The sequence below is a fragment of the Vespa mandarinia genome, chromosome 2 (assembly GCF_050613455.1).
Source record: "Vespa mandarinia isolate Hongniang chromosome 2, ASM5061345v1, whole genome shotgun sequence".
NCBI classification, from domain to species: Eukaryota; Metazoa; Arthropoda; class Insecta; order Hymenoptera; family Vespidae; genus Vespa; species Vespa mandarinia.
In genome coordinates, this window is record NC_140811.1 from 15,640,001 (window position 1) to 15,666,240 (window position 26,240).

Genomic DNA, 26,240 nt, shown 5'->3' on the forward strand with positions numbered 1-26,240 from the left:
AATAAGTAAAAAGATTAAGTTTTCGTCAATGTGCGAATATCATCATATATCATAAGTTTGAACTTGCGGAAAATTTTTTTTAAAACAGATTACATGATACTAGATGAATCATCGGCTTTTGCAGGATTGTGCAAGTACAAGATATTCTCAATAGATAAAATAATTCATAACAATGGATTTTAATAAACGTCCAACGATACAGCCCTGGACCCTTCGTACAGGATCCTACATGTCACTGTGAATGTGTATCTGTAAAACCAGGAAGGAGCCCTCAACCCTTTTCCTTGGAGAAGGAGAGACCTCTTTTTATGCGTGGATCGAAAAAAAAAGAAAAGAAAAGAAAAAGAGAGAGAGAGAGAGAGAGAGAGAAAGAGAGAGAGAGAGAGAAAAGACGAAAAGGAGACGTCCCTTCGTCTCGGATGCTAGCAATCCTGCCATACCGATTCCATCCTGCTTTTTCACGATGAAAAGGCCTCCAATGGGGGTCGGTTCAATGGTATTCTAATTATATGCAAAGACGTACAACTACGATGTACCATCGGTTTTTCTTATGTAAGAACGAAGGATATGCTTACGTAACGTACGATTCCTTTTCCGGTAGTAGAAAAAAATCTTACTCTCGAGGCATAAAAAATTTTAATTAATCGCGAAAAGAAACTACTATCGTCATAATAAAATTATTCATTATATATCCTCGATTGGTTAAATTTTTATTTATCTATTGTAGCAATAGTTACTTGTTTATCGATCCCCCCCCCCCCTATCTATTAGTAGACATTCTCGAAATTCAATTTACGTAGTTTCTCTTTACCCGTTCTTGTATAACTTTCTCTTTCAGTCGCGATAAGATATATGTTTGTATGAGACGAGAGACTATCGATGAACGTATGAGTTATCGCCGGGGCCTAAATTGCTTGCCAAGCGGTGATGTAGAGCTCGAGGCCGAAGATTTATTTCTCGAGTGGAATGGTAAGTTAAGAGAGCTCTAAGCCACGGAGCGTCAAGCTCAAGGAACGAAGTCTCGCCTCGTTTCGTGGCAGAACGTATCAGCGCGAGCAACGTACTCAAGACTCGATTCTCTTTCGGTAGACTTCATCGTACTCCCGCATTATTTCCTTCCTTCGACACCGCACAAGCCCAATTTCACGGGAGTCTCCCTTCTGATCGTAAGCCAACGAAAAGCTATATATATGTGTGTGTGTGTGTGTGTGTGTATATATATATAGGACGAAAGAGTAACGCTAGAAAAAATGTCTCGATCGATGAATTAAATCAAAAAATTTCAATGACGCTGTGATGGATGTTGAAATGAAATTAAGACATTGTATATTTCTTAATAAAGATATATCGTTAATGAAAGATAAAAATAATAATGATATATATTATTCATTACGAATGGAAACATTATGGGATACAATTTTTAGCAATAGCCTGTACTTTGATGTCATCCTTAAGGAATCCAGGAATGCCAGCAGGGAATATCGATATTCTATGGCTGTATCGGCCAAAATTTCAAGCATGGCCGAGCCGTTTGATGACAAACGCACCCTCGTACGCGGAGGGTGGAAGCAGAAATGCGTCCACCCCGCCTACTCGAGAGGGATGAATTCGACCAATTGATGGGTTCTGAAGCCGGGTCTGGATCAATCAACGAACGCGTCGTTCAAAGCCAGTGGCCATTCCTACACCACTGACCTCGTTCGTTGCTTTTTTTCTTTTTCTTCTTTTTCTTTCTGAAAAGCAAATTGGATTTTTAATCCCATGCGTATGCCGACACAGAACGAAACATTCTCGGTACTCCGTCTAAATTTCGTTTCGTATCTTTCGATATGCTATAACCTTTGAAACATCCTACAAAATATTACTAACTTAAATTTAAATAAACAAATAGTACTAATACAGCATAGAATTTATTTTTTTCGTTATTATTTCGAAATAATAAATAATCATTCGATATTAATCATTGATTTTATAATCCTCGAAGATAAATAAATGATCATTCGTTATTTAAGGGGGGAAAAAAAAGAAAAAATAAAAAAGAAAAAAAAAAGAAAAAAAATTGTTGAATATCGTGCGATATCCTTTAAGTATTTCATTCTGACGTCTTCGTTACGAAAAATAAGTTTACGATTTGAGATTTAGCAGCCACACGATACCGTTTATTTTACCCCTTTCCATCGGGAGTTTGCTTTTATATATCGAAAATCCGGTTAAACGAGCCGACGATCGATTCGATCGGACAGCCATAATATCGCGGAGATGTTTCTCGGCTCGCGATACGCGTGGAAAGGCAACGCGACCCTATCTCTCCTCTTTAGCTCTCGTTTTTCTCAGAGCCGCTTAAAATGTCTACCTGACGTGTTCCCCCCTCCCCTCCCCACCCCTCCCCTCCCTTCCCTTTCCTCATCCTCTCTCCTTTTCATCTCCTTTCTCTCTTTCTCTCTTAGATGTTCAGAGAATAATATGTATATAAGAGAAAAGAAACGCGTACCATAATACGATCCTGCCCTTACTCGTCCTTGCGAGGATAATACGCAGGATAGGATACGTTTATTCTAACCGAGGCCCTGCATCCTATTTTTTATACCGACCCATCCATGAATTATTAGCATATGGTATTTGATATATTCGATAGTTTACCAAGATAAAACCATAGTTCCGATATTATTCTAATCGTTGCAAACAAACTCGCTGGACCGGTCGTTATTCCTTCACGCATTTTAATTCCATTTATGTCGGGGAATAACGTTAATCCTCGTCAATTTCGACGAAAAGAATCTAATTCAAAAAAACGAGAAAGAGCTGTTTCGAAAAATGAATTTTCAAAGAATTTGCGAGATGCTACGGGGCAAATATATTACATCTATTAAACTGTAACTGACATCCGTGAGTATAACATTTCGAGCGTGTACACGCGAGAAAATAATCTCTAAAGCGTGGCGGCACGGTTGTAACCGAGTTTAACCTGCGTCAGATTGTCCTTTCGCGAGCGTAGTAAGTCAACGTTGCTGTAATTTCATAGGGCGCCGGCGCTATCGGAGAAATAAGCGTTTGGCGCCGCGTGCAGTTGATTGTGACGTATGATACTCGTACATTATACACCTCGCAGCTTCGTCTCGGTTTCGAGTTTCGACATTTTTCTCGGTACTTTATTACACGCTTGAGATATTTCGGCTCTCCCCCCCCTTTATTCATATATCCCTAGCAGCGACCGTAAGAAAGAGAGTTTACGTTACGTTACCTTTACGTGCCTATGTACCTATAAAAAAAAAAAAAAAAAAAAAAACAAAAAAAGGAAAAAAAAAGAAAGAAAGAAAATATCTGAAAGGATGCGCTTGCGTTTGCACTTGCGCAAAGTCTTTGATTTTCAAAATCGCGCAATATATATGATTTTCGTGAGAACGCTTTTATCACGTTTCTTTAAATGAAAATTAAAAATTATTATGGATACGTTCATATCAAATGAGGAATATCGAATAAACGAATGATATTTATCGTCAAATATCTGAATAAAAATTGCATTCCTCGTGAGATATCGAAGAGAAAATCAAGATCTCGTTATTAAAGTATATAATTCCTTTACATTGGTATAACGGAAAAGGGAAAGTCAAGAGAAGGCGTTGAAGAGGCTAATGACGTCTCATAAAGTTTAATCACGGCGAAGGGAAAAGCCGAAGGGAAAAGTCGAGCGTGCCGAGTGAAGACCGAAGGTACCTCGATTTTTTTTCAAACGTAATTAAAATTTAATTTTGTACCTCTTAAAAAGATGTAGACATGTACCAATCGCTTTTCTTTTTCTTTTTTTTTCTTTTTTGCTTTCTTGTCAATACAATTTTTCTCTTCGCAAAGTTTCTATACGGAAGAGTAGACTTATATTTTCTATGTTCCAAGACACGCCAGATCGATCTGGTGGTAAGACTATAAAGGATACCTCTCACCCTTATGAGAACGCCGTAATGTCGATAAAACAGTTCAACCCCCTAGAAACTCGATCGCATCGATGCAGTAGAATACTTTTCTGAAGGGTAACTTTTTTCGATGATGGCGATCCTAGCGGCAATTGTTCGTAACCTTAGGTAAAACTTACCCTTCTAACATTCACCTTTTCTCACCGCAAAATTTTTTTTTCGAATCCGAAATCTCATCAGATTTTTAAAAATATCTGGTTACTTGAAACAAAACTTCACGATTATATTATAAATTAGTTTAATAAAAAGAAAACTAATTTCTATTTCAGTTTTCATAAAATTAACTTCTAATACGATATAAAACAATATCAAGTAAGAAAAGCAAAAAAGAAAAAAAAAATCAAATATCCCATGGTCGTTGTGATGTTAAAGAAGATAAAGATTTCTTTCTACAGTGAGACTGTAAAAATAAGCGTTGAATTTTCATTAGCGCCTGAAGTCAGGCAACGAAATATACTCGAGCGAAAGCCGGGCTCGCAGAACCGGAGAAGGGTTGACAGCTCCTGGATTTACATAATGCTTACGCCGTAACGTAGGTATTCCGGCATACAACGTGACCGCATTGGTATCACTGATACGTCTTCTATATCAATACGTAATTATAATCACAAATTCAAAGTTTTCGCAATGAAGTTTAAAAATTAACAGAGATTTTTCTTTTTTTAAAGGATAAAAATTTGAAAATTGTCGTTTTAATACAAATGCATGGATGAGATTCGATGAAAGGAAGATGTCTTTCTATCTTCCCTTCACTTTCACAAAGAAATTTTTCACAGTAGCCATTCGTTGCAATAGTGAACAGGCGAGATAACGAGACGTTTCCATCTGCGATTACGGAGTAGGATTGGAATATCGCGATCAGCGGTGAGAGCTGACTGGGATTTATAATTGATGAGAGCTATAGAACGACGCCAAGGTGTCGTTATCTGCGCTGACAAGATAATACTCGCGAAAGCCAAGGACCCTCTTCGACCCTCCTTCTCCGTTCTACCACTTCTCTCTCTCTCTCTCTCTCTCTCTCTCTCTCTCCTGCCGCTTTTCTCTTCTCGATAGCACTCCTATTTCCATGAACTCGAGAATTCTCTCTCTTTCTTTCTTTTACACCTGACAGCTCTTCAAAAAGAGATCGGCTTAGCGTAATATCAAAGATAGATACATATTTGTGTTTTGTTAGAGGCATATATATTTCAAGTAAAAGGTATTAACTTATGTATTCGAAGGATAATAAAAATAATTCAACCTGAGAAATATTCAAAGGAGTAAGACAAAGAATAATCGTTTTCCTTTAGGATGTAGCTTACATTATGTTATCGATGTAATCGAAAGAAAGGAGATAGAAAGAAAAAAGAAAGAAGAGAAAGAAAGAAGAAAAAGAAAGAAGAAGAAAAAAAAACAGGAAGAGACACGAGTTGGTCGTAAAAGGAAACGCGAGTACACAGGTATGACGCGACGAGCAATTAAGTTAATGTTTCGAAGCCATTAACTCGTCGTCGGTGAAGCGACGCTTCGTAAACAGTGTCGAGTCGTCTCGAGACCGGCCCCGTCCAGCTACGTCCGGCTTGGTGAGACACGAAATCGATAGGGTAACTAATCGATCTTCCTCTTCCTTTCTCGTTATTCTCTGAATTTCCGAATCTATGATAGAGCCGTTTCACGTGGGTGCCATTAGGTGTATGAGAATTACCGTGGTACGTGCTTCTATGTATACATGTACCATATACAAGCACAGTTCAGGCGTACTTGCACGTTATCGAGATCACCTGCTGTCCACTCCACATGTCGCCCGCAGGCGAAATCGCGCAACCGACACCGGGCCTTTCTCTCGACCAATCGCTTCTTCGAACGTACCTTTTTTTTTTTCTTTCTACCTTCATCGAGTTCCTTCTTTTCGAACAATGATTACGCAATTTTCAAATTCGATCATTATCGAGATTTATATATCCTTAATCATCGATTCCTCTATTCTTCTTCATTCTTATTAATTAAATTTGAAAATTCATCGTTTCTTTGCCTAATAAAGTATCATTTAGAAGATTTACCCAGTTCGATTGGTATTATTTATGTACGGTCAAAGGACCGTACGATCTTACGCTTCGTGAAGTCCGTTCTGGACGTTTACATCATCATAGGTTTAGACGTATTAACAAGGTACGCGTAAGGGTGACCGCTCCTTTTGGAAGACACGATCTTCCAGATGGTCTGCTCTTAAGCCGATCCAGAAGCCATACGGCCATTCTTCGAAATTCCGGAATATTGAACCCAATTCATGGTTCGGCTCACGTCAGAAGAATCTCCTTCTATCCGTGATGCTTTTCTTTATATTTCAATGGACGGTCACCTTGTCGCGTCATCGTCTAACCACATCGTTAACTCCTTTGACCATTCGCTCAAAGTTAAATACTGACTGAAAGCTCGGAACACTTGTCTTCGGTAAACGCGTTTGTATCTATATCGCACGCCGAAAATAATAATTTTTCTTTTCTTTTTTTTTTTCTTTTCATCGTATTTCGTCTCCAAAATTTTTTCCAAAGATCTCGATATGAAAAATTTTCATTGACGATTATATATATGCACTTTCGTTTCATTAAAGTTTTCAAAGTAATACGATATTTAGCAGGATATTTGCTCTTTTATTAATTGAATGACGGATCGTAAATTAATGTTGTGTACATAAGAAGTGAGAAAAAAGAAAGGTAAAGGGCGATACCATGGTTATATATAGTTACTCGCTAGGGACAATTAGAGTGGTCCACGAAGGAACGGGATATCCCGTCGTGCCTCTGAGTTAATGTACTTAGGCGACTCCGATTACATTACCCCACCGTTACCGAGAACGAGGAGGGCTGAAACTTCAAGGCCGAGGCGCCACGTGTTTCGTGGTTAACTGAAAAGCTTCTCGTAACGCTTAGTTAAGAGGGTATATGTATATCTATATCTATATATACTACTATACTACACCGATTTCAAATTTTATATCCATACCATTTATTTTTACAACCTCCACGATGTTATAATCGTTCAGAAGATATGCCACTTAAAACATTTTGATATTCTTTATTTAACTTTTATCCTCTCTTTTTTGAGAACGCATTAATTATTAAATAGTAGATTTTTAAACAAAAACGTCAGCTTGAACTTTTCATGCGAAGTAAAAAGAACCAAGAAGAAAATAAATATGATCGTTATCCTGCCCCACCGTTCCGCCCCCCCCACACTCTTTTCTTAACCATCGTCGAATGTACGTACCCTCCACCCATCGGTATCATCAAATATCGATGCCACGTGAATTTTTCTGGGACGCCGGCAGGAAGCCATGCTGCCACCCTCCGATTACAATGCCAGATAGCAACGGGACTATTACGCCGTATCTTGAAGCAGGAAAGGCGGCTGAGAAATATGAAAAAAAAAAAGAAGAAGAAAAAAAACTCCGAGATACTAACGATTTTCGTCCTGTGAGTATACTACGCGTATACCCTAATAAAAATATTACTAAATTTACCAACAAAAAATTTGTGCAAAGTGTACGCTTTTTGCGCGAGTACTCTCTCTCTCTCTCTCTCTCTCTCTCTCTCTCTCTCTCTCTCTCTCTCTCTCTCTCTCTCTCTCTCTCTGTCTCTCTCTTATATCGAAATTCTTACAAGAATTATAGACGACTAAACGTGCGAATTCGTTCGGTCTCGTTTAATTGAACCAATCGACCGCGTATTATCCGTATTAAGCTTTTCGCTCGGTTTCTCTCCTCGCGCTGATTCTGCTCGCGTAATTTTGCGACTGTCGGATAATTCGATCCAGTGAAGATTTAAGTGGAATAAAGGGGATAAAAAGACGAAGACCTATAGTTCGGGCCAACGGAGACTATTAACGTACCCTTACCAACGTCTACCCGATAACGTTTACGACTTCTCAAGAAAACGTCCTGCCAACTAAAAGATATCGAAAATTTCAATGTTATTTTTAATAACAAAATAACAAAAAAAAAATAAATAAATAAATAAATAAATAAATAAATAAAAAAAAAAAAAATAGAAAATATATAAAATAAAACATCAATGTCCAGAAGAGAAATGAATGAAACGAAAAAAATTAAAAAACAAAGTAAGGAAAGTCACAATCTTTTTCGGTCTTTTCGTTTCAATGAGAATCCCCAAACCTCATAGTAAACGCGATCTTTCAATATATTTGCTCGTCCGGTAGTAAGCATGGACGAAGATACAACAGAAAACAGGTCGTTTGGTCCATTGAAACTGATTGGGATATTGGACTGGTTTTCAAGAGAAATCTTTCTCTTTCCCTCTCTCTCTCTCTCTCTCTCTTGAGTATCGAGTTGAAGTAAGAGGAGAGAAGAGAGAACGTTTCTATGGTCCTTCGGGATTGTCCGTCACTAAATAACCCGAAGGCATGCCAATCCTTGTGGTCGCAGGAGCGTGTTGATGAGCCAGGGAGATGGTCTCGGTTAATCACGCAATTTTCATCAGTTTCTATCAACCGCAACCCTCGCAGCCTCCTCGAAACTAAGGGAAGGTTTGCTTCTCGACGGGAGAAGGTGACTGGCCGGTTAAAGAAGGAAGCAATGGCGCAGAATGGAGGTGGGCAATTGCTCGTAACTCGCTAAACCACCTCCATCCGCCACCTTCCTCCCTCAACCCTTGATACACGTCGGCTAGCAAAAGCCCGTTAAACTCACCAACGAAAAGCCCTTCGCAAAATCTGACCGACCCTTCGTTGCGACGACCATCTTCCTTCCTTCCTTCCTTCCTTCCTTCCTTCCTTCCTTCCTTCCTTCCTTCCTTCCTTCTTCCCACCCTCTCTTATTTGATAAAAGGGTTAGTTGCTGTCCTCTTACAAGACCGTGGGTGAATATACAAGGGAGAAATTAACTCGTTAAAATTTTAAGCATTTCAAAACGATTAATGGCCCATCGTCAAAAGCTTTTTTCGTCAAGTACCCGGCTTATTGTTATTAACATTTTTCATAGAAACGAAATCTTCCAGGAACTTTTTTAAATTGATAAACTCCTTATCAATTGTTCTAAATTGCTACAAAAAAATTTTAACACGAACGAAGAACAAATGAGCTCGGTTTATTGGTATACGTTAATTAAAGTTACATTATATTAAAGAGTACAAAATCATTGTATAATTTTTTCCATGTATATCTTTAGTTTATACAGACAGAAAAGAGAAAGAGAAAGAGGAAGAGAAAGAGAGATCATTCTACTGCGTACTTCGGAATGAATTCATTTTTTAGAAATTCGGTCGTGGAAAAAAGCGAAAAGGAAAGTATAAAAAGGAACGACGAAAATATTGCTTGAAATCGGGACGCGAGAGGGTGTCGAGATCGTAGAAGGATGAAAAGAGAGCGAGGTTAGAAAAGAGGATGAAGAGATGACGCGGGGGAAGGAAGAGAACGAGAGAAAGAGAGAGAGAGAGAGAGAGAAAGATATATATAGAAAGAGAGAGAGAGGAAGAGAAAGAGAGAAATATATATATATATAGAAAGAGAGAGAGAGGAAGAGAGAGAGAAATATATATATATATATAGAAAGAGAGAGAAAGATAGAGGAGGGTTCGGTCGGAGGGTAGTTGGGTACTCAGAAACTCGCGGAGACCCTCTAACGAGCTCTTTTCTTCCCTTCCTATTTATTTCTGTTCCTTATTTAACCGACCCCCACCAGCTATGCTTCATCCTCCTCAGGCTCTCGTTTTTCCCGTCTCCGATGGAAGACCAAAACTTCTCTTTCTTCGTCGCAGGAGCAGGAACTCACCCTCCGGGCATCACTGAACGAGGACCAACCTTGAGGACCGCTCGAATAAAAGTGCCGGCGGGGGAGGTGGAGCGAAAAAGATGAAAAGAGGAAGATGGGAGGGTGAAGAGAGAGAGAAAGAGAGAGAGAGAGAGAGAGAGAGTAATATATGTTAGCGCATAATAAAAACTCCTACTACTGAATTTCTTTAAATCATATTCGACGATTCGCACTTGCTCTTCCTAGTCGCCATTTTGATATTAGAAATAACAACGTCGGGATATAAATTTCGAGGATGATTTATTTACGTTAGTCGCACGTTGTTATATATCTATTTTGCATTCTTTCTCTTATAGAGGAATAAGAATTTCTCATATCACTTTTGCATTCCTATCGTTATTTACACAGGCATGGAAGAACGTTTTGATATTTCACAAAGTCGACTTCGGTGTACCGTGCGAATTACTTCTCTTTTTCCTCCGATATTCGTCGGAAAATTGATTTGAACAGACATTTCTCTCTTTCTATCACTCCGTCACTCCTCATTCTCCAGTCTGTCTCTAATCCTCGTAGGAACCGCGGCAGCTTGTTATTAATGAATCTCCATGCGACTGTAGCTCGACGTAGGTAAAATAAAAAATGGCGCTCCCACGACTTTACCACCCCCGTGTCGCCAAGCGAGAGACAGGAGGGGTAGGAAAAGCCGAAGTGGAAGGAACGACGGGGGTGAAACTGCACGAATAAAAATGCCCTGTTCCCTGTGGCAAGGAGGCGGCGGCAACGGCGGAAGAGAGGGGTGGACTAAAGGGGAGGGTTGGTGTGCTCCAACGACTTGTGATCTGATCAATAAGCCGGTATAGGGGATTATTTTACGACAAGCCGTAGTACGTGTTTCCTCACACGAGTTTAAACCTCTCTTTGTAAAAATATCGAAAACTCGATAACGATCACGAATTCGTTCAAATGTTCCTTTCTTTTTGAATTCCATGCGTTTCTGTTCCATTTTATTTTTTACATATTCGTTCCCGTGATATCATGCTTGCTGTAGAGATAATAGTTTCCCTTTGGAGCATTGGCGTCGTCTATCACATAATATTTTAATTATAGATATTGATTTTTCTTGAATTAAATATAATATATCGTAAAATATAATTGAGAAGATATATCGAAAAAATTTGATGTTCTAAATTTACAGAGCCAAAAGAAATCGTAAACATTAGAGTCTTTCGATCCCTTCGAATTCGACGATATATTTTCATTCTAGCCGAAATTTTTTCAAAGGATTTCAATTGGACTTAACGAGGGATGGAAGCTGTTTTCCAAATCCCTCAAAACGTGAGACTCCTTAAATCTCTCAGTCTGAGTTTGTTTGGACGCGTTTGCGGTATAGACTGTATCAGTCACCCTACCCATCGGTTAAACAGAAGGAACTTAGAGTTTGGACTTGTGGGTGTTACCGTTACCGCTGCTATGAGTACCATCAATGGTAGATAGGTATTCCTTCCGCATTATAGGAATTGAATTTTAAAAGCACTACGCTTACTTCGTCGAACAATAACATTTCGAACGCATTATACCTACTGTTATTTTTATTTACCATAAATTTCGTAATACGAATTCATTATATTTTATTTTTTTTATTGTTTTTCTTTCAATACATATATACCTATACACATACATTCTATACATATATATACATATGAGGATTTAGCAGAAGTAAAAACAATTATGATCTACATATGAAATATGAGCCGCTTCTAATAACGATGAAGAAAAATGATAAAGAAAAGACGGGGAGAAGATGAAGACTGGATAAGACGAGAATGATGAATCGGCTGGAACGAAAAAGGGACTCAAAAAAGTGCGACACAGAGATAATTTAACAAGAGAAAATGTCGCATTGTGCTTTGCGCGGAGGCATTATTATTTCCAGGCCGGTATTATCCAACAGGGTGGAGATGGCGAGAGGGAAAACTGATACAGAAGAGAATGAAACAGAGAATGGAAGAGTAAGAAAGAGTAAGAAAGAAAAAGAGAGAGAAAGAGAACGAAAGTAAGAAGAAAGAAAAAGAGGACGATGCTTTGTGCCATCTACAATGATCGAGAAAGAATACTCCACCGCCTAGTGATTCGTCCTCCTCGTTGATCATTCCTCCTTGACTGCGAGGGTATCTCCGTTCTTTCAATCCTCTTCATTTCTTCCAGGTGCAAGTCGTCGGTGGGTGCTGCACGTTCTTCAAAAAGCATCGAAAAGCCGGCGGATAATTTATTCCCAACAATAACTATCAGAAACAGAAACCGTACCTCATTTTCTTCTAATATCTTATAATTTTTCTTCTTATCTAAGTCGTAGCCACAATTATATTTACAATGTAATTATATTTACAATGATTAGAAATACAGAAAAAAAAGAAAAAACTAATTATAAACGCTTATACATACGCGTATATATTATACGTACTTATTTATATACTTATTGAAGTTTAAAATTCATTTTGATCGTATGGTAAAATATGAAAATTTCAAAGATTGGACTCAACTGAAAAAGTAAACTCACTTTTGAAGAAATATTTTTCACTGTTTCTTTTTAATGCGCTATATCAATCTAGAAAATATCACAACTTTAACATTGTCTAACATAGATTACATTACATCTACTTTGATTTTATAGAGATGAAAGGATGAAAAAAAGAGATAGATAGATGGATAGATATATAGATAGGTAGATAGAGAAAAAGAGAGAGAGAGAGAGAGAGAGAGAAAATGAAGAAGCGTCTGGCATTGAAATAAACGTTACGAACCATGGAAGCGTTGTTACACCGTCGTTATATTAAAATATGACAATAAGTAAGGTTCACCCATATCTACCCTTCGCAATACCTACCCTTCACCTCCTCTTTCTACCTTGCTCTTGCTCCAAACCCCAATCGTAATTCCACCCTCGTACCCGCGTGCTCCTGGTTTTCCAAGGGCAAAAAATAAAATCCTGGTGATGTCATCTACAGGTTGAAAAAATTATACGCAGCCACGTTAAAGGAACTTCGTAACAAATATTCGACGAAAGATCTACATACATGTGTTTCCAATTTCTTATTTTCTTTTTTCTTTTTTCTTTTTGGTTTTATTTTTCTTTTTTTTTCTTTTGTCCAATTTGAAAGAGAAAAAATAATGTAATTGATCGAAGTACATTCAGCGAGAGATCAAAAGACAAAATGTAAAATGAGAAAAAAAGCTATTTATCGTTCTAATTAACAATAATGATTAAACATAACCAAGATCGTCATTCTTAGATTCCCTTTGGAAGATCCATACCAAGGTAAAAAAAAAAAAAAAAAAAAAAAAAAGAAAAAAAGAAAAAAAAGAAAAAAAAAGAAAAGAAAGAAAGAAAAATCGAAAGAGTCTCGAGAGGAAGTCAAGTCGGTTGAATAGCAAGGCGGAACCTGTTACCCGAGGTCAGGGACTAATTACTTGATTACGTAATTGCTTTCCCGCCCCGACGAATCCTCCTCCGCCACAGAGCGTCGTGGCCAATAAACTCCCGGTGATTCACCCTCCGCACCGAATGATCCCTTGTCGTACCGTACACCTCTTTCTGAAAAGACAAAACTTTTTAAACGTCTTATAAAATAGAAACTTCTTTATTTCTAACATTAATCTATCTCTCTATATAATACTACGTCCAATCTATAACGTATTAATGAACAAAATTTTCTTTTGTTCTTAAATTTAAAAAAAAAAATAAACAAACGAGAAAATAATATGTATACATATATATGTATGTATATATATGCATGTATGTATATATTATATATGTATGTATATATATATATATATATATATATATATATATATATATATATATATATTGTATGATGAATGGAGTAAGCGTGATGGATTAGATAGTAAATGGAAATAAATGAAGGAAGATGAAAGGTGAGTTCGAATCGAAGGAATATAGAATCACGTGGACAGAGAGAGGAGAGATGGAGAAGGGCACTATATTTGTAGCTTTCTACATCTAGAGGTTCTCTCTTCGTAAGGGTAGTCCGAGAACTTCTCGACATCGCGACATCGCATATCGAGGTTGCTAACGGCGTAAGGGGATGTATTTATACATAAGCAAGTTTGTAGGAGGTGGAGAACGAAGAGAAAAAAAATGAGAGAGAAAGAGAGAGAGAGAGAGAGAGAGAGAGAGAGAGAGAAGGAGGGTTTGTCGTGACGCTCGGCAGAAGGAAGGGAGGAGGCGATAGTGCTATGGGAGTGTGTTGCCCTGTCTGACGTCGCTCATGGAGCTCGTTAGCGTTGCCCTTGGCAACACCCTTACTTTGTCGAGCCGTGCCCGCTACTCTACCACCATCGCCAAACCACCCATCGTCTTCCAGAACCAGGTGGGTGGGGGCTGCTGGTGTCGAGGGGATGAGACGTACGTCGCGAGAAAGGAAATATCATATCGAGCGCATGCGTGCACGATTCGCCATTCGCCATCACGTCATATGTGTGCGCAGGGGTGAGGCCAAGCAGGCCAGACACGATACAAAGAAAAATTCGGATATATGCGGGAGGTGGTAGATAGGTTCGTAGATAGCTTATAGAGGAGATAAAAAAATTTTTAAGTAGTTCATCGTAAATAATCCAAATTCAAGGAAAAATATCTATCGATTTGATTCGTATTATTTTTTTATACTTTATACCGGATCAAGATTAAAATGAAGGATAACTGTCGATTAAAATAATTGTTTTTTACGGTCTATTAAGGGGTGGATGTAAAATTTGTATCCGTCATCGAAATGACACCCTTCCACCGCAATAGTTCTCTCGGCTGTCTTTAAATTCAATTGAGACAGATATCGTAGGCTTAACCGAGAAGTATCTCATCGAATCGAGACGAGTCTTTCGATCCGATCCTCTGGCATTCCAATTTTATTCGATGATAGGGAAAAGGAGAGACGGACATTGGAATTAATAACAAAGTAATTCTTTATTGCGTTCAAAGATAAGACCGGTGATATTAATAATGGCGTCCGCGGGGATTTCATTAAAGAGCACGCAGAGTGCGGACGACGAGGATACGAAGAAAGAGAAAGTAGAAAGTAGAAAGAGAAATCTCTTCCGATGAGGAGGGCTACGCGAAGAGGAGAGGAGGAAAACGCAGGAAGAAGGAAAAAGTAGTGGGGGAAACGCTGCGTAAGCCCAGGCCAGATCCGCTTAGGGGATGTAATTAAAATCGGAAAAATGTGTTTAATGAATATTCATTTGTGCCTCGATCTGCGATATTAAACGGGCTTGGCTTCGCTCTGTTCGTATATTGCCATTCGCCCCTACGTCGACGGCACGCGGACGATAAAAAAAAAAAAAAAGAAGGAAAGAAGAGCTAAAAGGGAAGCGATTGCAGTGATTCGAAACCAACCGAATCGACATTTTTTTTCACTCTCCTACACGTCCCTTTTTTATTTCTTTTCTACTTTGCCTACCCCATTTTCGAAGAGATTTTTACAAATCCACGTTTTAAAAGCATTACACGATCGCGAAAATATTCCAACGAGATATCTACGAGCAAAAATAGAAATTTCAGTTATCTACAGAACGGGAAACCTATTGCATTGAATTTTTGAAATTCTTCCTCCGAACGTTAACGAGCAGGACGCGAACGCGATAATAATACTTCCGTTCGGTAATGAAAATATTTAACACTCGTTGAATCTGTGTCGAGTGAAAGAGAATCTTAAAATTTCGTATCATTTTTTGTTATTATTATCGAAGCAACGAGTTAAAAAAAAAAACAAAAAAAAAACAAAAAACTTTTTCGCAAAATTACGCTCGAACGAGCTTACAAATTTTTTAAAAACATTTTCGACGTAAAAAAAAAGAATCATTTCATTCGAGTATTTTATTCATGATCGTAACAACGTCAGAAGTTCAGACAAAATTTTTTACTTTGATCTTGACTAAAAGAGAATTCGAATAGAAAGCTCGAAATTTCCCCAGAGATTGAAGGAGCGACCGTACTTGAAATCTACGTAAAATCATTCTTCAACTATCCTATTGTTAATTTTTAATTTTCGAGTTTTGTGCTACGATATCGGACAGATAAAAGGTCAATAGATAAGAGCGGGAAATATTTGCAATGACCTTTGTTCTTCCTTCTTCCGTTTTCTCTTCTTCCCTTTTTTTTTCTTTTCTTTCTTTTTTTCTTTTATTCTTTTTTTTTTCTCTCTACTTCTCTATCTCTTATGAAAACTCACAGCCTACCCTTGTCCCGCTTTTTTCGTGCCCAGAGGGTAGTGGAAGTGGGAAAAGGTGCACGAAACTTTCAAACGAATTTGCATGTCGCTTTCCTAACGATTTCCCCCTTCCAAGAGAAAGAGAGAGAGAAAGAAAAAGAAAGAGAGAAAGAGAGAGAGAGAGAGAGAGAAAGAGAGAAAGAGGAAGAAAGAAAGACCGCCTTCCATCTCATCCTTCGATAAAAGAAGCGACGGTGAATGTGTCTCCGTCTTCCCCTTCGTTTCTGCACGAGACACTTTGGATAGTGACGAAAAATATGCTTCAAATATATTTTACGTATCCTCATTTTAACATTGAAATCTCTATGATAACACTAGAGTTAAAAAAAAAAAAAGAAAGAAAAAGAAAATTTAACGAATATACGAAAGAAAAACCTCGTATCGCGAAAATATAACATATCTACCGTTCTGACATTTTCTTTCTCTTTCATGTTTCCTCCTTGCTTTATCTCACTTTTTTTTTTATCTCTTTATTTCTCCCTGCTCAGTCGCATCCCCTCCAACGACCTCCATCTAGGTGCGTTTATCTTCCATACCCTATTGATCCGTAAGTGATGGTGCTGTGGAAAGTAGAGGGTGCCAGTGACAGAAGAGGACGAGGAGGTGAACGTGGGCGGCGAGAGAAAAGAAAAGGACGAAAGATAATTCTTAGTGCAAAAGGGAAGGAAGATTCGCGCTCGCACGATTAGGTCGAAAGAGGAAAGGGCCAATGTTGTAGGTGGAAGGGAGGAAGGAGATTCTGAAAAACGGCCGCGCGGAATGAAATAATAATATTAAGATGGATAGGGCGAGGGTGCAGGTTCTTCGGTAAAGTAAGAAGCATAAGATCTGTGGGCGGAGGAGGATAGGGTGTGTATGGTGGAGGTTGGGGAGTTGGATGGAAAGTGAAGGGATAAAAACGACGGAAGCTGAGAACGACGCAAGAAGAAGCTTTTTCATCGTTTTCAAAAGCACCCTGTGGCTTGAAATCCATTTGCGCCATAGGCTTTTCTTCTTCCTTTGTTTCTGTATTTGTACCATATCAAAGTTCGAAGAACGAATTGTCCAATTCGTAATTACGAAGATATTACGTCCACTCGTTCAATGAGTCTAACGTTATCATCGTTTTCTCCATTTTAAATGGACATACGAGTGAATCCTATGCCAACCCTATGCCAACCGTATGCAAAAGAAGGTTTTGTTCGTCGATGCCCCAATGCTCCAGATCCCCACAATATCACCGGCCATTGCTATAGAAACGGCCATCTTTAAAACACCCTCGCCAATAAAATAGTCCTTGATATCGGCTCGATCCCAGGACTCGTCCCGAAAGCCGAACAAACTCAAAATTTTCTTCCTTTGCCTTTACAGTTAAATCCTCAGGCAGCCTCGTAACTTTGAAGATGACACCGCGGTCTTCTTTAAATGCGAAAATCGATTTTGTAAGAAGCTTCGAATACCCCGCACGTAAAAGGAGTGAATCGACCGGCGCTCGCTTAAAAACTGCTTGCTCCGAAAGCAAGGTAGAAGGCTGATAGGTCGAAACGCGCATAAATATAAGAAGAGTGCGGAGGGGTGGGATAATTCCGGTTCTTAAATATCCGCCACTCCACGAACCACTCCGCTTTTCCTTTCGAAATGGCTTGTGTCCTTGGACCATGTCCGTGAGTGCAGAAGGCGCGCAAAAAAATTTCCTTTATATCATTCAACATACGTTCTTCGATTGTCTCGAACCGAGCTTTGTACTTTTCAAGAGAGCAAAAAAAAAATATTTATATTAAGACGAGAATTAAAACTCGAGGACGGAAATGGACCACATTTTGGGACAATGTTCGGAACAAAGCAGTCCTTTTCAAACGTTCGCTTGTCCATTAACCGTCGACAAATAATAGAAATATTTGAAATAAAAAAAATACTGAGTGTACTATCATTTTCACGATGAACACGAATTCGAGAACACTTGTTAAATAAAAGTCGCCTAATTGTCTTTGAAGTATATTAAACACTCGGACGTTTTCCGATTAATTCGCAGATTTAACATTTGATGATAGATAAAAATAAACGGAGCTGCGAATGAACGAACGTGTAGCGAATACGCACGTTGTTGACTGAAGCTGTAGAAGCAGGTTTGAAAGAGTACAAGGCCCCCGCTGACCCACTTCTCCCTCCTTTTCCTTCTCCTTCTCGTTGGCGACTGCAAAGGCCTGGATTCATGCCCAGTTTTTATCGCGACCCTTTGTTCTAGTCCCACGGTACGTGGTACGACCCCATACGCATACATACCATCACAATGTGTCGTTTTTTCTCCTTTCTTGTTCGGCTCACGCGTAATGGGTCCCTTCAAGGGCTCCTCTCTACTCTCTAACCAGTGCCGTCATTCAAAAAGTTACGCTCCACCCATCGTCGATCCCTACAATTGTTTTTCTTACAGATTATTTCTCATTTCGAAAAAAATATATAACAAATATTATTTTTTCAGAAAAAGTTAGAGGAAAAAAAAAATATATATATATACATATTCTATATAAGAATAAATCCATCATCTGATAATTATAAAATATCAAACCGACAATATTACTTTGCATTAGTTTGTTCGACTTGATTTATAATCGTCGAAAAGCAAGTTTGCGAGACATGAGCACGATTTAACCACGTCCCTGAGCTCCCTCGTTATTTCATTTACATACTTACTCACGCCCGTGCCTGAGAATCTAAACGGAATACTATATCTACGAAAGAAGAACGAAAGACGAGACCCTTCGAACGAATTCTACTCTTTCTATCTCACTCTTTCTCTCTCTCTCTCTCTCTCTCTCTCTTGCCCCTTCTTTTCTCTACTCTGTCTTGTCTCACGTACGCGTTCATACGAATGCGCCCATCTCTATTCGTACGAGAGCTCGTTAATTCTTGCGAGATCACGTTGCCATCGGATGATCTGCGAAAGAAGAGCGTTCCAATTCGACATTCGAATGTGCCAAAGGCGGAGTCGAATCTTCAAAAAAATAGAACACAATAGAACAAAATAATGACAACGGTTATACCTTTTTATTTTATTCCGAATGAACGGCTCGTCCCTTTTGTATGAATTTAATCGAATCTAAGATCGTGATAATAAAAAATTGTGTTCAGATATTTAACCATTTAAATATTTCAAGTTATTAATCGATAATAATTATTCGTAAGAAGCATCGTTTACACGGTCCCGTTTATGTATGCGTATCTCAGGGGTTAACTGGCAAAGTATTTAGCATATTAAAGCCAAACCACCCGCAGAGATTAATAGTGTTCGTTTAGAAAACGAGTTTAAAAAACGCAGTGAGAAGAAGGTGAGTTAATTGGTACGTTAATAAGCTGTACATTGACGATTCGTTTACTTAAAATTATTTTTAACAATTATTATCAAATAGGTATATAAACTTTTCAAATTGACGTGAAAAACGAAAGAGAAATATCACTCGAAATTTCAATTTTTTTAATCGAATGAAAATAAAGTTTGTGGATTGAGAATTCACTCTAATCATTCATTTTGGTTTTACAAAGTGCCATCGATTCTCAAGAGATAATTACATTAATTTATTCTCGATATGCCATAGAATTTTCAGATCCTTCTTACTAATTACCTTTTTAATGGACGTTCCTCATTTTCTTTCTTTTTTTCTTTCCCTATCAGCTTTCGATCACGACACTCAACGAAATTCTAAAACGAACAAAACGACCATCATCTGAATTCTTCTTTTGCCTCCCTTTACAGCGACGATCGAAGAGTTCGAGAGTCGACGGTTTAAAAGCATAATACATTATTAACAGTTTCTACGGTCGACTTATCGACAAAATCGAGGGAAAAAGAAAAGAAAAGAAAAGAATAAAAAAGAAAAGAAAGAAAAGAAAAAGAAAAAGAAAAAAAAAAGGAAGCAAAGTTATCGTGAGCAGAGCAAAAACGATCAATCGTTGATAATTACGACTTGTTAACGAAACGAGAAGTCTGCTCGAGTTATTAAAATACTACCAATGGAACTTTTTCAAGAGTTACAACTTATGAAAAGAGTTGACGTTGATTTTATATCGAAATAACTTTATCATTAAGAGATTTAAAAATGAAATTATTATATAGATAAATAAAGCAACGTAGTAAAATGTATATTTGTAGAAGTCAATAATCAAAGTTCGACATAAAAGTGATATATGAAAAGATATAACGTTAAATTAAAAAAAAAAAAAAAAAAAACGATTATATCCTTCGAGTAGATCATCCAAGCAGAGGAGAGGCAAAAGTGGAGCGTGAGAGGGTATGTAGGACGCAGCGAAATGCAAAGTGAAGAAAAAGAGAGGAAGAAAGGGCAGAAAAGGTAAAGGCGTACATCAAAACGTGGCAACCCTTCGGAATGTCTAATGAAGCGTGTGAACTTCAACCCGTTTCGCGTGTAACCTAATTAAGTCCGGAACGCGCATGCAAATTTTCGCTCAGTGGGACGTGCATAGGTAACCCTGTAGTGCACACTTTTTTTCCCTCTCTTTCCTTTCACTATCTAAATCGACATTTTGTATCCATGCATTACAACTTTTCTCAAACCGAACACACTCCTTTTTGGTAGATACGAACGTTAATTAATCGATAAGCTCGATATCAGTCATTTATGCACGAATATAATTCATTATCAATATATTCCAATCCTTTTCTTCTTTTATCTATTCTCTGTAATTATAGCTGATATTACTCTTCCTTGTTAAAAAAAAAAAAAAAAAAAAAAAACATTTTAAATAATCGATAATAAAATATATGTGGAAAATGGAATGCCCCTTCGTTAATGATAATTTATTAATGGAATTTCCTCGATGTTGATACGGTGTATCGATGGCAACAGTGCAACCTGCATGCTTCAGGATACGACTGAATGCATCGTGTATCAATAATGCTATCGTACGTTCGATGAGGGATGAATATCTATTGATTGGCTTTGGCAACCCTTCAGTATATCGCGCCCATATACCATACCTGCTGCAACCCCAAACACATCCGGACTACCTGCAACTTGTACGTGGCAAATCGTCGTGTTTTCAATGCCACGTGCCAAGGAGCAGGTACATCGACCGATACCCGACCCAACTCGACGTTCTTTATATTTTTCGATTATCGATACGAATTGATCGGTGTATCTGACTCTCGTGAAAAATGTCCGTATTTTAGTGGCCATATTTTTCGGATGAACAAGGTATACCCATCATTGGCCATTACCAGTTTTAAACGATTCTCATTAACCGCTCCTATATTTACTGCTCTAAATGATCATAATGATAGAAAATTACAGGAAAAAACACTTCAAATGAATACTTTCAAGAAGATTCATCAACTAATTATTTTTATCTTTATATATAACCAACTAAACGAAGACTTCTTATAAATTCACATCATTAACGTCATTTTCATTATGATTTTTGTTATTATTAAAATTAAAAAAGACTATCTATTAATTATCATAATATTTGATACATTTTCTAAAAATAAAGTTTCGACGTGATATCGAATAAAGTATATTCTATATCAAGAAAAATTCATGGAAGAGTTACATTCTCACGAGATATAAGAAATATTTTCGTTATGTTCATATAAATTATGTATGATAACGAAATGTGGTATCGTTAAAATTTCAAAAGTCTAACTCCCATTGTATCTATCGTCTCGTTCCAACGAGCACCCTTTACTTTAAATTAGTAACTCGATATCGGTGCATTGTCCTTGCATTGTCATCGTGTATATATCGAGAAGTATGCACAGTTACGATATAAAAGAAGACCTAGCATAGTGGATGAGAGAAAACGATACGTTTTCAATACAGGAATATCTTGTTAATGCTTCGTTCGAACCTTTTCATACAACGGGTGTTTACTTTTTCGTCAGTAGAACTTCGCATCGCTTTAAACGATTCCTGGGTGAGAGCCGTAAAGCTAACAAACCGCAAGATATTATTACCTTACCTTTTTTAAATTCATCCATAATACAATAAATCATTTGAATTCTAAAACATTTCGTTCTTTTACAAATACCTGGCTTCGACTGTTTAGGTGAAAAAAAAATAATATTCGTAGTTAAAAAAAAAAAAGGAAAAAAAAAGAAAAAGAAAAAAAATTCGATAGATTCAATATTAATCATTCGATCGAAACAAAAATTTCTCAAAGCTAAATTCAAACGAAAATTCGAAGCAACGAGAACCCCCTTAAGCAAATCGTGAGAGAAATGGAAGGTGCTCCCCTAGCATATCCGGATACGTTCCTATCCTGTCAGTCGTATGTCAACCCTCGTTGTTTTTTTGCCGCGCTCTCAATAATTGATCATCTGATTACGATACATTATACCCTCCTTTTTCTACGTTACCACGCCGTCGTAGAGTATTATTCCTGCGCCAAGAGAAAAAAAGAGAAAGTGAGAGAGAGAGAGAGAGAGAGAGAGAGAGAGAGAGAGAGAGAGACAGACGGATTGTCGGAGGAAAGGAAAGGGAGAGAAACTTTTTCTTCCGTCTCTCAACGAGGGACGCCATTTGCATATAGGTCCCCTTATCGACAAATACACAGGGGGCGCCCTTCCTAATGAGGGCCCCCTCCTCTTTCCTGCCGTTCTCCTTCCTTTATTTTTTCAACGTGGCCCGCCATTGTTCGTAATTCATTCGCCGAACGACATGGACCAACTTTGTCTCTCTTTCTCTCATCTAATTCTCTCTCTTTGTCTCTCTTTCTTTTCCCCTCTCTCTTTCTTTCTTACGAATGCTTATGCATGAGTCTATAGAATATATACATTTTTCTACTCGGTATTCGTTGTTTAATAACGTACCAAAAAAAAAATATAAATAAACAAAAAAAGAAAAGAAAAAGTTGAAAGAGAACGACAGAACCGGTTAGAGTACGAAAATTATGAATTACGATGTCGAGATTTGTTAAGGCAAATGCATTAAAGAGATTCCACCGTGACATCTGCCTTTCAGGCAAAAGGGCAAAAAAATTTTAACCGTTTGGTATCTTCCTATCTTTCTATGGGCTAATATTTAATTTGTATTAAAAACACATGAACAATGAGAAAAATATTTTTCAATATGATCTTCAATTATTATCGATGACTCAACCTAATTTTGATCAATTCGTTAAATAAGGAATTTCCAAGTATCGTTATTTCAGGTATAACTATCAGATATAATTGGAGCCCCATAACGAGCCGATATAAACGATTTTGATTTCCTAAAAAGGATCTTCAAAAATGAGTAGTTATTTTTCCTGCGACAAGGTGCATGGGTAGCAAACGGCACGGAACGTCTCAAAAATAACAGGTCAAATAAGAGCCGAGACCGGTTTCCTATCCCTAAGAGCGATCGTTACTAAGTTCGTTGCACAACTGTTAGAATAATCTGTGGTGAGAATCGTGAGTCGTGATCCATATACATACAATATACACGTAGGCATATCCATACGTCCAGTCCGAAGTCGAAGGCAGGTGCTCTCTCTCTCCGAAGAGAATAATTAATATTCAGCGAAGGAAAAGAGGGCAAAGAGAGACAACGATGGTCGGTCGGTCCTTTTATAAACAGTTAACGCGTTAGCGAGTGAAGACCGCTGTGCTTCTACGATGGCACCTGGTTCTTTTTTTTCCTTAATTCGATATTTCGAGTATTTCGAATCCAATTATTTCAATTATATCGGTGTTGATAAATGTCACAAGATCGTCAAAAAATTTTTTTTCTTTAATTGATCGAATTAGTTTCACTAGTCAGTCTTCGAATCTTATATATTCCCATTGAAATTAATCTTATTTAACGACTTTTTTAATAACTTATATATATATATATATTATATTATTTATGGCTACCAAATAACATAACTCGATCATTACTATGAATATTTTTCTTGTTAGTGGGGCAATATAAATGCACGGAAGTATACCCACAGCTGCAGAGAGAACATGGAAAAGTTGTAATCAGATAAAGATAAAAGCGGAGGGTGGTATAAGTACGTAAAAGAGAGACTGAAAGAGGAAAAGAGAAAGTGATAACGTTGGGAGAGAGGGAAGAGGAACGATACAAATTACAAGCACCCGGAACTGGTTTCGTGTTTGTGTTAAATTTGGTCGCGTGCTTTCAGGAAATGCTTCACGAGACTTTTGCAGTCTTGTGTTATCGTTCAAGCATTATAAACTTTACATCGTTCTTTCTCTCTCTCTCTCTCTCTCTCTCTCTCTCTCTCTCTCTCTTTCTTTCTCTCTCTATCTATCTCCTTCTGTTCCCCCTTATATTGTATAAGCCACTATATTAATGACACAATGATGACGTTTCCAAGCTGGCATTGTACGATATCGCTATATTATTAAAAAAAAAAAGCACAAATTTAAGTACGCTTAATTATATTCACTTAAATATAATGAAGTTTATTCTATTTATTTAATTACATTACATTTTGTTATCTTTCATTACAGATATGAAGCTGTAGAAACTATTGTCTGTGAATTAACAACCGTATACAAGGAGAAGGATATCGATTGGAGACTCATACATGAAGCTGGTTGCACTAGAGATGACACCGATCTACCGGATCACGTTACCAATCCGACCGATCTCGAACGTCTAATAAGCGGGACATTCGCATTATTTTTATCCGCTTTACCAGTGGAACCTACAATCGTTACTGTAGCCAGGTGAGATAACATTCGTACGTTCATAAGAATAAAACAAAATATCGATCTTCAGCCTTCGTGAAGAATAAAAACAATGGATTTTATTCGTTTATGCCAATGCAAGGAAATTCTTTATCTCGATTAGAAGTACTTTTCGAAAGATCCCTTAAAAAGTCCGACCGTCGAATATTTTTAAAGAGTGCCAAATTGAATTCCTCGCACCATACTTTCTACGTAGATTTCGACGTCGCAGATGGTACGAAAGAAGAATCTGGGAGGGTTAAAAAGAGAGAAAAAGGGAGGTTACGCAAGTGGTAGGTATAAAAGGGCCGTCCGAAGGGTGGGTACATAGACGTTAGACTACCATCAAGCCCCACCTTCTCCGTAGGAAGGGTGAGGCTTTCATAGGGGTGAACAAAATCAGATCTTAAACCTTACGGAATTGCTCAACAGATGTCTCTCTTCTCTGAATCGCTTTTGTAAATGTTAATTATACTTTCTCTAAACGAATCTAGATACTTCTTAATGATTTGAATATCTCGAAGAAGACACGTTTAGTATCTCAAAATAAATATAGTTTCTTTATATAATAATACATATATATATATATATATATATATACTCGTTATTACACAGTTTTCCTTTTTGTACAATTGATTATAGTTAATCTTTATCTATTCTTTTTATAGATATTAAAAAATTAAAAAAATATATCTAATTAGTCAAACATAATTTGATGTTTATATCTATTTAAAAATTTTTCATCATCGCAGTAGAACTAAAATATATATATATATATATTTTATTAAAGTCGGAACAAAACGATTATGTTCGAAAAGTGAAATCAAGTAATAATAAGTTTGAAAATAATCTTGAATTGATACTTGGGTGCCATCTCGCGTCGAGATTAGGGAAATTCTATTCGGACTTCCGGCGGCGGTAGAAAAAAAAAATCGATTCACCCACTCGGCCCACTTCGAATCCCTCGCCCTTTTAACACTCCAGCTTCCGGGAGAGACGCGGAAACGCCGCCGGATGTCGCCTCTGGACAGCTCCAAGTTTCTCTCGCAATTTTGCCAAGGACCGATTAAACGAGACGAGAGACAAAAAAGTGAAAGTAAAAACAATGTAAAAGCACGAATGGTTTATTTTAACGAGCTGTACTAAGGTCTTCGTCGCTACGACAATTTTAATTCTTATTCACAACAGATTCATTTAAAGATCGTAATATTAAATAAGAAATTAAGAATTATTTTTTTTTTGCAAAGAAAAAAAATGATAAAAAAAGAAATAAATAAACTCAACGCTTGTTTCTTCTTTTTTTTTTCCTTGATCTAAAAATCTTTATCGAAGATCTGAAAAATTAACAAAACCGTTCCATTTTATTTATAGATCTGCCGAAGATGATTATTGTCCAATGGAAGACGTCGACCTAATTCAAGCGAAAGTTATAGAACAACTTGATAAACGCTTAGAATCAAAAATGGACGTCCAATTAAACTATGGCGATATGATATGCTTAAACTAAATTACTATTGTCATACTCATTATAAACATTACTTTGTATCTTTTTTTTTTCTATTATACTTATGTCATAAATAAAAAATAAATTTTTCTTA

The 26,240-nt window shown here is 37.4% G+C and overlaps 1 protein-coding gene across 2 annotated transcripts in view; it reads left to right on the plus strand.

The window, feature by feature from the left end:
* The window catches only part of MESR6 (misexpression suppressor of ras 6), a 450,575-nt gene extending 424,335 nt beyond the window's left edge, over positions 1–26,240 (plus strand). For both annotated transcript variants that reach the window (XM_035866000.2, XM_035866007.2), the window contains exons 7-8: positions 24,424–24,642; positions 26,014–26,240. In XM_035866000.2, the coding sequence (XP_035721893.1) occupies positions 24,424–24,642; positions 26,014–26,149 (355 nt within the window). In that variant the 3' untranslated portion in view covers positions 26,150–26,240. The remainder of the gene's footprint in view (positions 1–24,423; positions 24,643–26,013) is intronic.